Here is a 15458-nt window from a genome sequence, read left to right on the forward strand (position 1 = left end):
CCAAAACCAACACTGAAAACAAAAAAAGAAGGGGAACAAACAGCCTCTCTGATCCTAAACAACCCTTGGGGGATTTCCATGTATTTACTCGGTTCACTGCTTTCTTGTACTACAGAGTATAATTAGACAAGTAGTAAACCATTCACTAAATTACCCTGGCTTCATAGTCTTTTTTTTCAAGAGCACAGTAACCCTCTCTGAGACCATATAGCCTCAACTCAAGGAGACAATTGCAACCCCATGCAGTATCTTTGGGGACCTCTGTATTAAATATATGAAGACAAAAATGGGGGGTGGGAGCTTTTGGTATAAAAAGGCTGAATTAAGCTGACACAGGATTTTCTTTCTGATCCAGCAGAATTTTTGTCTAAGGGAGTTCCACTCCTGCTGAAGGCTTGGAAAGGCTTTGGCACTGTAAGTAGAGCCCGGTGTGGATACCAAATTTATATCTGCAGGTGTGGATACCTGAGGAGCTGCAAGGCTCTACCAGGAACGGCAGCGGCGAAAGCAGCCGCATGTCCAGCCACCGCTTGCAGGAGCCAGCGCCCTGTGCGGGCAGCTCCTCCGGTGTGGCTGTATTGCCCATAGCCTTGCCCATGGGAGTGGGCACCAAACTCAGTGACTTGCATGCTCCCAGTCTAGCATGACCAGGGACAGCTGCCACTGAGCCAGGTGCCTGCCCCAGTGGGCAGGGATGGTACAGCCATGCCGGAGGAGCTGCCCATGTGAGGTGCTGGCTCCTGTGAGTGGTGGCCAGACGCGCGGCTGCTTTTGCCGCTGCTGTTCTCGGTAGAGCCCTGCAACTCCTTGGATATCCACTTTATACCTGCATCCGTGTATATACATTTGGTATCCGCGCAGGGCTCTACCCATAACTGATGGGTGAATCCTGGTATGTTTAGTGTGTGGTTAAACTTGTTTTATTGTTTTTATACATTTTTTTTCTGTAATGCTTTTAACCTTAAGAATAAAGGTACTGCTGAAAAAGCTGTGTGGTCACTTGTAACTGGTGGCAACATACTGATCATTGTCCTTGGAGGAAAAATCACAGCCCACTGCTCTCGGATGGGAACACGGAGATGAGAAGCCTCACGGAGCAGCTGGGCTCCCAGTGGGGAGCTGTGCAGAGCTGAGAGTTCTGGGTCTGTTTCCCACACTGCCCCTTTTCAGTCGATGGAAGCGCTCCTGGTGAGGATGTGTTCCACTGACAGAAGGAGGGTAGTGTGGACATCAGCCACTGCAGTAATTAATGCAGTGGCTATAAGTCGACCTAACATACGTCAATTTAAGATTGTAGCATAGACATAGCCTCAGGCTTCCTGCTTCTGATATAAGATATTAAAACAAATTAGATTCTTTAGCTATTTGTTCTTCAAACTCCATTTTGACTCTTCTAACTTCCCTACTGCTTATTGCCTGCAATAATTTATGCTTCTGTTTCTTGGGCTCATGAGGGACGGACTTACAGATTTTGAAGGATTTCTGTTTGGTTAAATAGCCTCTCAAACTTTGGCCTTTTAGCTATACTGATTTCCTCCGTGCTTCCTGGTTCCTTTTTTATCCAGCAGTATACATCTCTTCTGAGATTCCATTATTGTTTTTTCTTAATAGCATCCCAGCCACCTCTAAGGATTTTATTTCACTTTTAGCTTTAGTGCATTTTTGACTAACCTCATTTTATTGATCATTTCTTTTCTAAAGATAGTCTGTGGATTGTGGAAAGTGATGTCATGTGCCAATATGAGAGGAGTTACAGGCATATGGTAGCGATCCAAAGTCATGTCAAATTTTTCTAGTGTGAAGATGGTCAGGGAGTTTTAATAAAAACTAAGTTAAGGAAGGACAGTCTTCTTTTTGCTGCTGCTCCTATAAGGAATTTATAGGTAAGGAAAGGTAACGTACACGTTTTCCTGGAGGCTTTGTAGAACTGCAGAGTCAGGCAGAGTTTGCTCAACCACTATACAATTAACAGTAATACATTCTAGAGGAGTTGATCACAGCTGACACACACATTTCCTATGAATTGACAGGGTTGGTTTAGGTATTTGCTGTAGTCCATGGAGGGGCATTAGTGACGAGTCTGGTAAATCCAATGTCAGTGTGTGCTGCTACAGTGGGCTCAGCACCTTTGGCCAGCACCAAGTTCACTTTTACAGGCAATCCTGTACCTGTCTCTATAGCATGCGGTGCCCCGGCCTCCAAGTGCACCAGCCATTAACAAGTTCACACACATACAGAGACGTGTCAGTATTGTCCTCATTTTACAACTACCCAGACTAAGGCACAGCGAGGAGAATGGACATGCCTGTGGCACACGCCAGGCCGGGCACAGCTGGCCACGGAACCCAGGCGTCCTGCCACGCTGGGTGTGACTCCCGCTTTCCCCGGGCCCAGCCCGAGGCACCCGCGCCTGCAACACCTGGAACCCAGGCTGAGCAGGCGCCTTTCGGCCTTTGTGCGGTGCTAGGCCACTGTCGGTGCCAGAGGCGCGACAGCCCAGGCACATCAGCCGGGGCTGCCTGGGCCCGAGCTCCCGCCCACGAGGAGACTCTCCGGGATCTGCCTCAAGCCCCGAACCCTCCGCGCAACTCGCTTCGTTTCGTCAACCAAGATGGCGAACGGGCGCGTGAGTTGAGGGCTGCCTCTACTAATATGGCGGCCGGGCGCGCCTTCGCCGCTCCCGGCCCCGGAAGGAGTTGCGCATCGGCCCCGCGCACCTTCCTAAGATGGCGGCGGGGGCAGCAGAGACGCTACCGCGTCTCCCCGAACTGCTGGAATCGGGCTGGCGGCTCTTGGAGGAGGTGGACGCCAGCACCGAGCCCTCCTCGGGGGCCCCGGCGCTCCAGGACAAGGTCCGGCGGGGGCTCGAGCTCCTGCAGCAGGCAGCCCGCGGCGTAGCGCAGCTCGACCTCTTCAGGTGCGCGGCCGAGCTGCCCCTTCGGGGGGTGGAGGCTTCAGACCGGGCCCCGCGGCCCCTTCCCCGGGCAACCGGCCCGGCCCCGGCCCCCTTTTCCCGGGTTCCGCGGCCCCTTCCCCGGGCAACCGGCCCGGCCCCTCCCCCCTTTTCCCGGCTCTGCGGCCCCTTCCCCTGGGTAGCTGGGCCCCGGCCCCGGGCTCTGCAGACCCGACCAACCAGTCGGGCTACCTCGGTCCGCGCACTCGGTGGACGAGCCTGCTGCATATCGCTTGGGTGGGCCGGGCGGTCAGTCTCGGAGCCTGCTGTCGGTCCTGGGAGCGCAGGTTTAGACAGGCCGCGGGTGTTTGAAGCCCCACATCACTGAACCCTTCCCAGATCTTAAAATGTCCCCGATAGGAAGCAGCTCCCTTACACCGGGACTCTGGCTGGGGTAGGAACCTGAACTGGTGCCACTAGCAGTGGGAAGGGTTTGCAAAATATCCCTAATAGAGGCAAGATTATGGAGGGTTAGCAGCAGAGCTTCGGTTAGGATCTGGGACTCCCAATGTTCGGATCACTGAATCCTGCTTCTCCGGTAAATATAGTTTCCAAGCAGCGGGTATGAATGAAAATCCCAGATATACTGTTTGTGGTAGGTGAGAGAGAACTCCTGCTGCCACCTCTATGGCAGTTTAGTGGTTAAGTTTTACAGAAGATGACAAAGCATTTCAAAGCATGTCAGAACAGATTTGGCTTTGTGCAAAATGATAAGATGTGTATATTTGCTCGACTTCATAAAGTGCAATATTTAAAAAAAACATGGACAACATTCTTGATAGAGAAGCAAAAAGCTACATATTAGTTTTATACTACTTTATTTTTCAAAGCCTGACCCCTCTCACCCCCCAGGGAGAAACTACCCTGGAATGTCACCACCACCTTGCAGATGAGGGGCATTGGCTTTCATAGCCCATCAATTCTCCAACTTGGTCTGTCAGAGGGATTGCTTCATAGTGACATGAAGTGCTCCATCACCTAAGTGCTAAGCAGCCTGCATCTATTTTCTTGCTGGTTCTGTTAGCAAGAGATCAAGTTAGAGAATTAAAACTGGCCCCCATTAATTAATGGGCTGGTCTACAACTATTTTAGGAGTGCATAACAATCCATATGGTGATGCAGAAAGACCTAAACCAATTGCTAAAGAGCATTGTATGTTGTGAGTATTACTGCTGTATCTGGGGCCTTGTCTAGGCTAAGATAAAAGCTATGGTGATATAAAATATTAGCTAACACATTTTAAAAACCCATCTTTTATCCTAGTTTAGACAAGACTTCAGAGCTTGCACTCCAGGAGCTGTCTTCAGCTGAGGAAATGTGTTCGTTCCATCCCTTCCTTTTGGTCCTCCTCCCATGGCAGAGATGTGGAGATTACAGCTCTTCCTATACATGCCATAGGCGTGAACCCAATAGGGCAGAGGTACAAGAAGATCTTATTTCTCTTTCAGCCAAAATGAAGACCTGGAGGAGATTGCATCTGCTGACCTGAAGTATCTGCTGTTACCTGCTTTGTTGGGAGCCCTCACCATGAAACAGGTCAATCTCAGCAAGCGGCTGGAGCATGTGCAGAGTGCTCGTGCCCACTTCATGGACTTCCTGAAGCTCTGCAAGAACTACCAGATTGGCAAGTTCCACCTTCCACCAACGCCAGAGAGTCCTAATGAAAATGAGCCTACAGAGAGTACTTCTGGGGCTGGCCCAGCTGGCAGACAGTCCAGTCTGGTGGCCATGGCATCTAGTAGACAAGCAAAAATTGAAAGGTAGGTCTTCCTTCCCCCCCCCCCCCCCCACCTTAAAGCAGTTGCAGATACAAAATTAGGGGTGGAAAAGTAGAATATTTCATAGTACAAAATGTATAGTATGATATTATAGAAATGAAGAATATAAAATGGTAAAGAGAATAGCTTGAATTGTAATTAAAGTGAAAAAACAGTTTTTCATCATCCATTTATTAAATAACATGCATTCTAGTTTTCAAGATATTCACCATAGGTATCATTTAATGCTATAAAGTTCTCCCTGGGCAGGAGAGCCCTTGATTTACTATAGCATTCATTAATAGGCATGTTGATTACAACTTCTATTCAGTAGTTGTAATCACTCAGGTAACTAAGACCCCATCTTGCACAGAGAGGAACCATTTGTGCCGTATTTACCATATTGGAGCCTAAAGTTGTAAAGGAGAGGAAAAGAAATATTACCAGAGCCTCTATTTCAGGCGTGGCCAAACTTGTTGACCCACCAAGCTGCATACAAACACATGGTCCCAGCCCCAAATTGTTCATATTCTAAGATAAATGGATTTGGGATTGGAAAATAGTATCATTTCACTGATCCAGTTGTCTCCAAAGCCTTTTTACTGTGAGAGGAAAAACACCATACACTTATCAAAGTCCTCAGTACTGCTACCTCTTCTTCAGCATAAGTTTTAATGCAACAATTTAAACAATACCTATTTTTCAAATTGTATAATAAGATATAATGTACATATAAGGTCATTTCTTTCTATGAGACCAAGATTGTTGGCAACAATATGTATTTGGGGGGGAGGCAACATCTTCTCTGTAGATTCTGTTCAAGGGCAAGCTGCAGTCTGATCTGGGAAGTTGGCTTGATGTCAGCAGTGAGGAATCACGTTGACTTTGATAAAGACAAGCATAGTTCACACAGACTGGGCAAGATTTTCTTATGTGGATTCACCAGTACACCTCAGTTCAGGTGAATGGCACCTCTTCCTTATATTCCAGACTTGCATGTTCCTGCCTCCTCTTCCCCCTCACCCTCCATCACCCCAAGTGCATGGAGGCCCTCAACTGTAACTGGAAGGAATGTGGTAGAATTCTAGAGTCTGGGGAACAGTAATAAAACGTGTGGTGTCCTTGGAGTAACTTATTTGAAGAGGATTGTCCTACTTCAAAGTATAAAGGTCGCTTGGATGGGGTCACTTCCCTTGTACTGCTCCAGGAGGGAAGTTGGAGTTCTGGTCCTTCTGTTGCTTAACATTATGCTTCTCCAGTCCCTCAGTATTGAATTTACTAAGAGATTCTCCTGAATGATCTGCCCTTCCAACCCCCTTAGTTTCTCTCTCCTTGGTTCTTAATGTTTTATTCTGAGGACCCCAGAAACGATTCCCTTGCTGAGTTTGTTAATCACTGAAACTGGGCATAAGGGGCTAGCCGTAGAAGCATATTTGATTTAAATAATCCATAAAGTAATAAAACAGCTCCCTGTTTTCTAGTTCAGGTGTCCTTTTGCACTTTGAACTCAAGGATTCAGACTTTGAAGCCCAGATCTCTGTCTAGCCAGGAATTACTGCATCCTATAGGATCCCCTCTGATATCTTTATTTCCTAAGAAGGGTTTAATTAGCTCTCATGTTGGTGGTCTCTCAGCAGGGGCACTAAAGATTTTAGGCCATAAAGTTCCAGTGCCCCTTTCCTTCAGGTAATCCCTCCATTAGGAGTATTGGTTGTATTGTGTGTGGGAAACTCATTGCTTCTGCCCATGCACTATCTATTCTATGCATAGGTGGCCTTAGCACAGCTTCTACCATAATAACATTTACTTGAGAAAAACCAAAATGACCTTTGCTGGAATATTTTATGCACCGTGGGTGGTTTTTTCTATTTGGTTTTTCCACCAGTGGCTATTGTATTGTTGGAGAAGCTCCTGGGTGTTAAGTACTCCCTTATTTGCAGTTATTCACACATCCTGTCAGCATGACTTTTCTCTTTAAAGAGCTAGTTTCCTTAAGATGGCACTGTACCCACTTTAAAATTGTATCTCTGGTTTTCGTTAATGGTCAGCAGGCTTTTTGGCATCTCAGCCAGCCTCTTGTTTGAAATATCTCCACTTTGCTGTTAAATAAGATATACCTGCAGCTAAGGTCTTTTCTTACCCACACTGCAGCAATGAGCCATCAAAAACTGCCCTTTTGTGTATATTTTTTTTTTGAGTTCCAAAAATTGTATTGGGCACCTCACAAAGACAGGTGAAGATCCCATGCTTGCTCCAAAGATCATATAATCTAAACTTGATTTGACACATCAAAGAAGGATCACAACCAGACAAAGTGAAGGGGAGACTGTAGCAGATTTCCCTCTTGTATTGTGCTATATGCATGTGACTTTTTATATATTCTCAGTAGCCTTACATGGGAAAGGGAAGGCCTTTAGTCAAGAAGATAAAGCCATCTGCTGGATGCTGATTAGTACTGATTAGTATGGGAAGAGTGTCCTTATACTCCATGTTAGGGTTCTCAAACTGTAGTTTGTGGGGCACTTTGCTGATGGTCTCCAGAGAGTGGGCTGGCCATAAGGTGCTGACTTGTATTGAAATATATTGCTTTACTTTTCCCTGTAAGCCACTGTAGTTCTGTTGGGATGTGTTCTAATTCTGAACTTCAGAGCTACTTGTTCCAAAAGGTAATTTTAACAAAGTGTGATCCACCCTGTGACAACATCCTGAACTCTCTTTGCTGTACTGTCAGCTGTGTCAGAATAGCATCTGTTAAAAAGTTGTTTGAAAGAGGCTCCTTAAATGGTCCTATCTCTCCCTCCCTGAGGCAGATATAAGCAGAAGAAGGAGGTGGAGAACAAGTTGGCCTCCATGAAAGCTTTTGTGGAGAGTGGCCAGGCAGAGGAGGAACAGATACGGGAATTCTATATTCTGCAAATCCAGAAGTGGATCACAACAAGCCTGGAGGAAATAGAGAGCATTGACCAGGAAATAGTGATTTTGAGAGGAAGGAATGCACTAAAACAGGTATGAGATTTGGGATATGTCGTGGGGTGTGGGGCTTGTAGGTTTTGTGTAGGTTGATGACGGACATTGGTGAGCCTGAAACAAAATGAAAGATTATCAGATGGTTTCAATGGCAGAGCTTAGTGTACGTTCATATGTGAAGTCATGGGTTAAAATCCTACATAGATCACAAGTAAAATGAATGGAGGAGTCTCTGTTTATATATTGGTCTCTGTTAACAAACCAGGACCAAATTTGGCATGACCTTTTCTAGTTGTGGGCAATCAAGGCTTGAAACAGCAGAGTGTTGCACATCAGACTAGAGATACATTAAAGACTGCTGGAGCAGGTTTTCCCTTTTTCTATACACTATGCCAGATTGTCAGTCCCTCACTCTTAAAATAATAAATCTGCCACAGTTAAAATAATAATCCAGTGATCTTTTAAGCATGCAGTCTTGGCTTTCGGAATGTCCAGGTGCCATCTGAAAGGAGTGACCCTGTTAAACAGTAAAAGCCCCTTCAGCAAATGCAACATCTGTATCATACAGAATGATGCTGTTTTCAAGAGTTCAAGCTTTGTGCTGTTCACTTAAAATGTCTACTGGTTAGAATTAGAAACACACTAAATGGATATTGCATACAATATCCTATTTGGGACATAAACTTGTTTTGTGCACTTCAATGACCTGTCCCTGTAGCACTGTCAGCTGGAGTGACAGTGCTCTGCTCATCTGTAGTGCTCTGAGGTGGTAGAATTACTGCTCGTGATAGGATTTACTGAGTGGCAGATGTGCCATGTTTGGTCTCTGGGAGCAATAACTGTTCTTGTTTCTTTCCTCCAGGTTAGTCTAGCTCAACTGAAGCTGCCTCATGTTTTATCAGCTTCTTGCTTTCACCCAGGACGGGAGTGCCTGAGTCACAGGGAAGTGATGTCACATGCTGAAGCTCACCTAGGAAGTTTATGGCGTAGCATGGGTTAAGGCCGGAACTTGTCAGACTCATGGTATGTCTACACTGCAGCTGGCACGTGATTCCCAGCACCAGTAGATAAGTGCACTTGGGCTGCTCAAGCAAGTATGCTAAAAACAGCAGTGTGGTCATTGTGGGACAGATGGTGGCACAGGCTAGCCATCTGAACTTCGACCCAGGGGATCAGGCGGTCTTGGATTCAGGCAGGAAGCCTGAGCCATTGCCTGTGCTACAACATCCATCCTGCTGTTTTTAGCACACTCTCTCAAACAGAGCTAGCACAAGTCTCTCTCCTCACTGGGAATCACACCTCCCAGGTGCAGTGTAGACGTACCCTCAGTATGTTTCTCTGACTGCAGAGGTGGCGCTCTTCTCATGCTCTGCACTTGAGGACATGGAGGGGGATGCAGGGGAGGTTATTCTGAAGGTAAATCTTCTGTTTGCTTTTTGTTTCCCATCTCAAGGCTTCAGCACCTCCTCAGACTTCTCAGCATCCCAGGACTGCAATGAAACCTTTCATTCTCACCCGAGACGCCATGCAGGCTAAGTATGTTGCACCATAATAATGTTAGATGCAATCTCTGTCATACGGCTCCATTTTCCTGGAAGTAGTGAGCAGAGCACTTGCGTTTACAAAAGGCTAAGCTGGGCTCGGGGCATTCTTCCACGTCCAAAGGGAATATTTCTTCGATACCTGCACCACATCAGGGTGGCTTTTATTGTATGTGGTGGAGTGGGAGCCTGTAAGAGACCTCCTCCCACTTTTCCTTTCCTTTTTATTTCCCCTCTACCAGCATGCTCCAATATGCTTTCCTAGCATCTCTCTGTGGAGTGCACTGATCCAAGAGTACCACCATATCTCTGGTCTGTTTTCTTTATATTTGGTTAACTGGGGAGAGTTCCCAGCTGGCAAGGCTTCCTTTGCCCCTCTCTGAGCCCTCGATGTGTCATAGCAGTATCACTGTTGCAACTCACGCAGAGAGTCTCTTAGCACTTCCTTTACCAATCTAGGGCTTGAAACAGAGCCAAAAAAGGAAAGAAGGTTGGTGGCTAGTAGGCAGTCTGAGTTGGCCTGCTATGCTGCTCTTTGCTTCACCTTTGTTACAGTTCCCTTTTCGTCCTATGTTTAAAGGAAATTTTACTCCCGCAAAGCTTGAGGTTTTGGATCTATCCATAGGAGTGAGGTGCATGTTTGTGCTCAAAGGATCTGGGTAACTCTGTTGTAGTTTGTCAGTGTCAGTCTCTAATGTGATGCGTCAATGTGTTAGAGCCAGTGAAAGCTGTGACTTCAGAAGCAGTCTGTCCATCAGTCTAATGGCAAACTCAGGAGAAGACTGTCATATAGCCAAAATAAATAACCTTGATAGGGGGAGCAAGATGTTAGCAGACCTCTCTAGTAGATATGTTTCTTGAGAGAAACACACAACTCCTTAATTCTAGCTGTTAATAGGAAGTGCACTGAATGGATTCAGGATTTTATATTTGTATACCTACCAGTTAATTGTATCGGAAAGAGTATGGTTGCCAGGTCTTTTGTCACCATCCTGTGCCTAAGCTTTTTGTCATGTTCACAGTATGGCCTTTGTTGGGATCTTAAAATGTGTTTGTTTAGCTAAGTAAAGGACTGGATTCTGAGCTTGGTTCCTAGTTGCTTGGTGGTCTACAGCAAGCATGTATCTAGAGGTGTCGTCCATCCTTATCCTTTGGGGTGAATGGATGCTGCTTCAAAGGTCCTAAGAGCTGAGCAGGTCTCTGCCTTTTAGACTTCTGGGATGGTCTCTGTGGATGTAAGGTTACTGGAGAGCAAATTGCTGTAGGCTTGAACTCCTATGTAAATACATTAGTTCAAGCACAAACCATGTTTATGTCCCGCATAGCATTACAGGATAAATGTAAGGTGTCCCAAAGTAGGTGGTATGCATCATAACACATATTAGACATTCCTAGCCATTAGTGACTTGAACTGCAACTGCTGAGCCCCAAATCCTCAGAGAAGATGTTGATTATAACTATTTGTGCAGAATAACAGCGTATATCCAGAGTTCACGGGGGTGGGGGGTGTGGATTAAGCCCATAGTGGCAGACTCCGGAATAGAAGTAGCCCTCTCCCAGAAGATGGCAAAGTGCAGTATGCAACCAGTTTGCTGTTTTCCCTATCCTTTTTGATAAACAAGGCCACATTACAGGCTTTGGGACAGAACAAGACAGGAAATGGAGGAAGAGACATTTCTAACCTTATAGCAGTATTACTATAATGTCCAATTTGAGGGGGAAAGTTTAAAAAAAAAAATACATTAAAAATAAAAAGTTCCAGAGGTTGGTACTTGCTCCTCTGCTGTTCCTAGTGAGTTTAAATTATCTTGATGGGGCAGTGACACAGTACAGCAGGCGCTCTAGGAGATGGAAGGGTATGTGTGTAAAGTTACTAAATGGGAAGACTGTAGGAAAGGGAAATCAATGAAAGCATTCAAATCTGTGTTCTGCATTGACTGATATAGTAAATAAAACGGACTGTTGCCAGATCTTCATTATGGCCATTAGATGCAAAAATGAATAAGCCAAATAAATGGAACTGAGCTAAAAGCAGCAGGAAACTGCATCGGATACACCCTGACTTTGACCGATGAGCCTAATAATGAACAGAAGCAATAATGATTCAGTAGTCCTGGGATATTGTCAGACCAAGAGCCTGAAGAAAACAAGAACAGGCTGGAGGGGAACAAAGTGTATATTGTAGAAAGAGAAACATCTTCAGTGGACTGGAGGCGAGTCTAAATTATTCTCTGGGGAGCAGTTTAAAGCAAAGCTGTGAGTTGTTACACCCTGAGAAGACAGTAGAGCAAGCAGCCATGGCCAGAAGCTGTGGAATCAAAAAGCTAAGTCAGAGTAATGCGTTAGTGGAACAGACTCATTGAGAAGGTGGCTGAGGCACTATCCTTGCAGAATCAAGATCAGGGAAGATGAGATGCTGGTGGGAAGGATTCATAAAGTTCTAAGTGATGACCGAAGTGGCCTTGTCTGGCCCTTCTGTCTCTTTCTGTGGGACTCCAGAACATAGTTCCTTGCTGGGACTTCCTTTCGTTTACAAGAAAACTGAAAGGAGTTTGCTCTGAGGAGAGAGAGAAGAATCTCTAATAGTCCGGTGGTCAGGATGACCTCATGGTTCACAAAGGATCCAGAAGAAAGACCCTGAATACAAGGATCAGACTATAAACTGGCTGTCAAGCCTGTGGAGAAATTGGAATGATTTGTGCTGCTTTAACTAGACGACAACAGAGATTTTTGCAGGGATGGAATTCTAAGGCATTCTGTTCTAAAGTCCTTAACTATCTTCTGGCCCCAGAATGACATCCTCAATCTTGTTAATTTGATATGTGACTGGATCTAAACTCATCTTAATCATTTTTATAATTGTGTGTTTCAAGTGCTCCTCATGCAAATGCAACAGCTTTGCAAATTTATTAGTTACCACCACTGAAATGCAGTCACTTTGTGGGGAGAACATCAGCCAGGCAGATGATTTTCTGTGCACTGCAGCATCATAAAGGAAGAGCTTTTTGGTCAATGATTCTAGGTCTAATCCTACCTTTACCAAATGGGCCAAAAGGAGGTTAATATCTGTATAGAATTTACAGGGTTATGCTTTCCTTTTATTTTATTTCTTACTTAACAGGAAAAATAACAGACGGTACAAATCAGGAGGGTTCATTTAAACAGACTAAGGACTCTCTTGAATGGGAGGTGAGAATATGCTTGATAAATTGGGGCTGCCCTGGAAAGACTGTTGTCTTGGTGTGTTGTGGGTACCTGCGATATGAGGCCGCAACAGGAGGATTAACTTGACATAGAATGTGCACCATGTATGTAGCTTTATGTTAACTGTTTCTTCCTGCAGGGTGTTAGGAGCTGGCTATCCTAGCCTGGCAACGATGACAGTAAATGATTGGTACGAACAGCGCTGTAAACAGGGCATCATGCCCGACAAAGGCAAACCCCTGACAACAGCAGGTATGGAGCAGTAAGGAAAATGTAAATGGGGGTGCTAATGATCCTAGGAATCACAAACCAGTGTGCATTATTGCAGTGTCAGGAAAATTGGTTGAAACAATTATACACAATTGTAAAACAACCAGATAAACATAATATGATGGAGACAGGCTGAAACATCTTTTGTAAAGGAAAAATCGGACTTTTTAATCTACTAGTGTTCTGTGAGCTTGTTAACAAAATAGGAACAGGCATGCTTTTTGAAAATCCAGATACGCTGTAATCTGTCGTCCTTCAAAGTCTGTCACAAGAGGCTATTAAGAAAACTAAGTAGCAGTAGGATGACAGGCAAAGTATTGCCATGGCTCTGAAACTGGCTGAAACAGAAAACAAAAGGAAGGGGGGGAAAAAAAGTGAAGAATGCAAGGAACTTCAGAGGGACCCAACAAACGTAGCTGAATGAGCAACACGATGGCAAATGAGTGTTGGGAAATGTAAGCTAGCGTACCTCAGAAGGAATCATTTGAACTCATCATGCATAGAACTGGGTTCTTAATTAACTGGAACCACTAAGGAAAGGTATTTGAGTGTCACTGCAGACATCTCAATGAAAACACCTGTTCAATATGCAGCAGCAGTTCAAAAAGCAAACAGTGTTAGGATGTATAAAGAGTTGGATGGAGAATAATACTGAAAACATATTACCATAATATAGATCAGGGCACACCTTCTCTTAGATCAGAACGGAACACACATACTCTATCTTTTTTTGAGATGGGCTGACCAGAAATCGAAGGGTGTATATATGGGCCACACAAGTGATGAAAGGTTTTGGAGAGACTTCTATTTGAAGAGGTACATGGTGCAGTTTAGAGAAGAGAGAAATAAAAGGGGATATGATAGTTATTTAAAAACAAAACCCAAGATGCAAAGAAAGGGTACACAAAGGGTAAATGGGAGGACCATTCTCATAATACAAAAACAGGGAACGCTTAATGAAAATGAAAGGTAGTCCCAGCCCCAAAGAACGTATCTATAAGTTGGTGAAATGACTAGCACCATGGGGCCCTGGACTGTCGGCCCTACTGCAAATAAATTATAAAGTAATATACTAAACTGCTGAGGACTCTCTCTTCCCCCCCCCCCTCCCCCATATTAACCACTGGGACTCTCTGCCACATCATCTCTGAAGTAAGAGCCTAACAGGATTAAAAAAAGGATTAGACACTTATATGACTGAGTATATCCACAGTTATATTTGAGTAGAAGAACAGAGAGGATATAAGCCTTTGTGCTTCAGGGCATAAGTCAGCCATTAATTGGGGGAGGGGTTAGAAAGACACTTTCCCTATGGGTGTGTTTCATAATTGGCCACGGTGGACTTCCTTGCACCTTTCTCTGCAACAGACAGGCTACCAATCTAGATGAACCATTAGGATGATCCCATATGGCAAGTCCTTTGTTCTTAAAGATCATATTCCAGGAGACATCACTACAGAGAACTTGACTGGTGATTCTCATTTGTTTCCGTTTCCCTGTGTGGTAGCTTACTCTTTTTCTTGACCATCAGCAGATCTTTCTGAAGAGGAGCTGCAGAAAGAGCAGCAGGAGAAGAAGGTGGAAGAGGACGATGAGGAAACTCTACAGAAAACTCGAGCCTGGGACGACTGGAAAGACACACACCCAAAGGGATATGGGAACCGAAAGAACATGGGCTGACTGTCGAAGGGATAAGTAGGGCAGGAAAGTCTCAACTGAGAGCACTCCATGATATAGCAGGAGTATATAGCTGTACATATGCAGGGTAGTCCTTGGTTTCTGCTGGGGGCTCACCTGTGGAAGGGGACTGAACAGGACAGTTTGTCTTGATTTACATTAAATATCAGAGAGTGCACTTGTCATGGAGTGATGATGTGCCAAAGCTTCATCAAGTGAGGGGCCTTTACTTGAGGGATCAGACCAAAACTTATCTGATCCTCCTAAAGTCCTATTCATTTGAAAGTGGCTTTGTATTGTGTATGGCTGTATTTATTTTTCTCTATTTTTAAAAATAAATTTTCTTGTGCTGCTTAATCCTTCACATAGTTTCTTGCTTCTGGCCTCATCCTCTGCCCGTGTTTCTTTATCATGCTGGTGTACCCTTCCGGGGCCCTGGACAGTGGCGTACAGGTGGACGGTATGGGATGTGAGAGTTTAGACAACAACTTGTAGGAGCAAGTTGTCAGTTGAGGCTCTGAAGGGGGAGTTCATAAACATATGATTCATCTTTTGTGAAGGGCTGTAGTTACAAAGAGGGCCTCTTGTGCAACCAGCAAGTAATGACGCTGCTTCCAGTGTCGGACATCTTTATTCTTCCCCAGGTGGCTAACAGAAATGCTGTCTTTCTGTGTAAAACAGGCAAGATGTCTCAAGGACGCTGGCTTTAAATGATGGTAAAAGACCCAATACAACTGCGACAGTAGGGATGTCAGTCTCCAGCACTACTATAGTCTCCATTTAAATTCAAAATGGAGACTTTGTGTGGCTATAACACTTCTCTAGAGAATACAAAAGAGCTGCCTGTGTCTTGAGACCCACTTCTGACCAACTGAAATAAAGGTAAATATCAAGGGGAGACAAGAACTACTTACGGGGCTGCCAGGGGCTAGAATTAAGAAATGAGGTGATATTAAACGGAAATTTTAGTCTGTTCATTGAGACAAGCTGTGTGGTGGAGGCCTCCTTGTTTGGAGTGTTTAAAGCTAGTTTAGATAGAATACTTAATGTAAAAAAGGAAAAAAAAAATGCTGTAGGGAAGAATAATCC

General features: G+C 44.9%; 1 protein-coding gene across 2 annotated transcripts; it reads left to right on the forward strand.

The window, feature by feature from the left end:
- Positions 1–2693: 2693 nt before the first annotated feature.
- IGBP1 (immunoglobulin binding protein 1) lies at positions 2694–14726 on the forward strand. Of its 2 annotated transcripts, none has more exons than XM_045030602.1 (6): positions 2694–2917; positions 4402–4713; positions 7521–7716; positions 9131–9213; positions 12562–12674; positions 14227–14726. In XM_045030602.1, exons 1-6 carry the CDS (start codon positions 2727–2729, stop codon positions 14370–14372), a joined length of 1041 nt encoding a protein of 346 aa, XP_044886537.1. In that variant the 5' UTR covers positions 2694–2726; the 3' UTR covers positions 14373–14726. The 2 variants fall into 2 exon arrangements, with proteins under 2 accessions (XP_044886537.1, XP_044886536.1); XM_045030601.1 differs by having other exon boundaries at positions 2695–2917; positions 14224–14726.
- Positions 14727–15458: the final 732 nt, after the last annotated feature.

Source organism: Mauremys mutica, chromosome 9 (assembly GCF_020497125.1).
Source record: "Mauremys mutica isolate MM-2020 ecotype Southern chromosome 9, ASM2049712v1, whole genome shotgun sequence".
Lineage (NCBI taxonomy): Eukaryota > Metazoa > Chordata > Testudines > Geoemydidae > Mauremys > Mauremys mutica.

Excerpts from the sequence above, each read along its gene's own strand:
- IGBP1 (XM_045030601.1), top strand. The coding sequence starts at position 2,727 with ATGGCGGCGGGGGCAGCAGAGACGCTACCGCGTCTCCCCGAACTGCTG. Across the intron at positions 7,717-9,130 it reads GAAGGAATGCACTAAAACAG|GCTTCAGCACCTCCTCAGAC; the intron begins GTATGAGATTTG and ends TCCCATCTCAAG. Across the intron at positions 9,214-12,561 it reads CGAGACGCCATGCAGGCTAA|GGTGTTAGGAGCTGGCTATC; the intron begins GTATGTTGCACC and ends TTCTTCCTGCAG.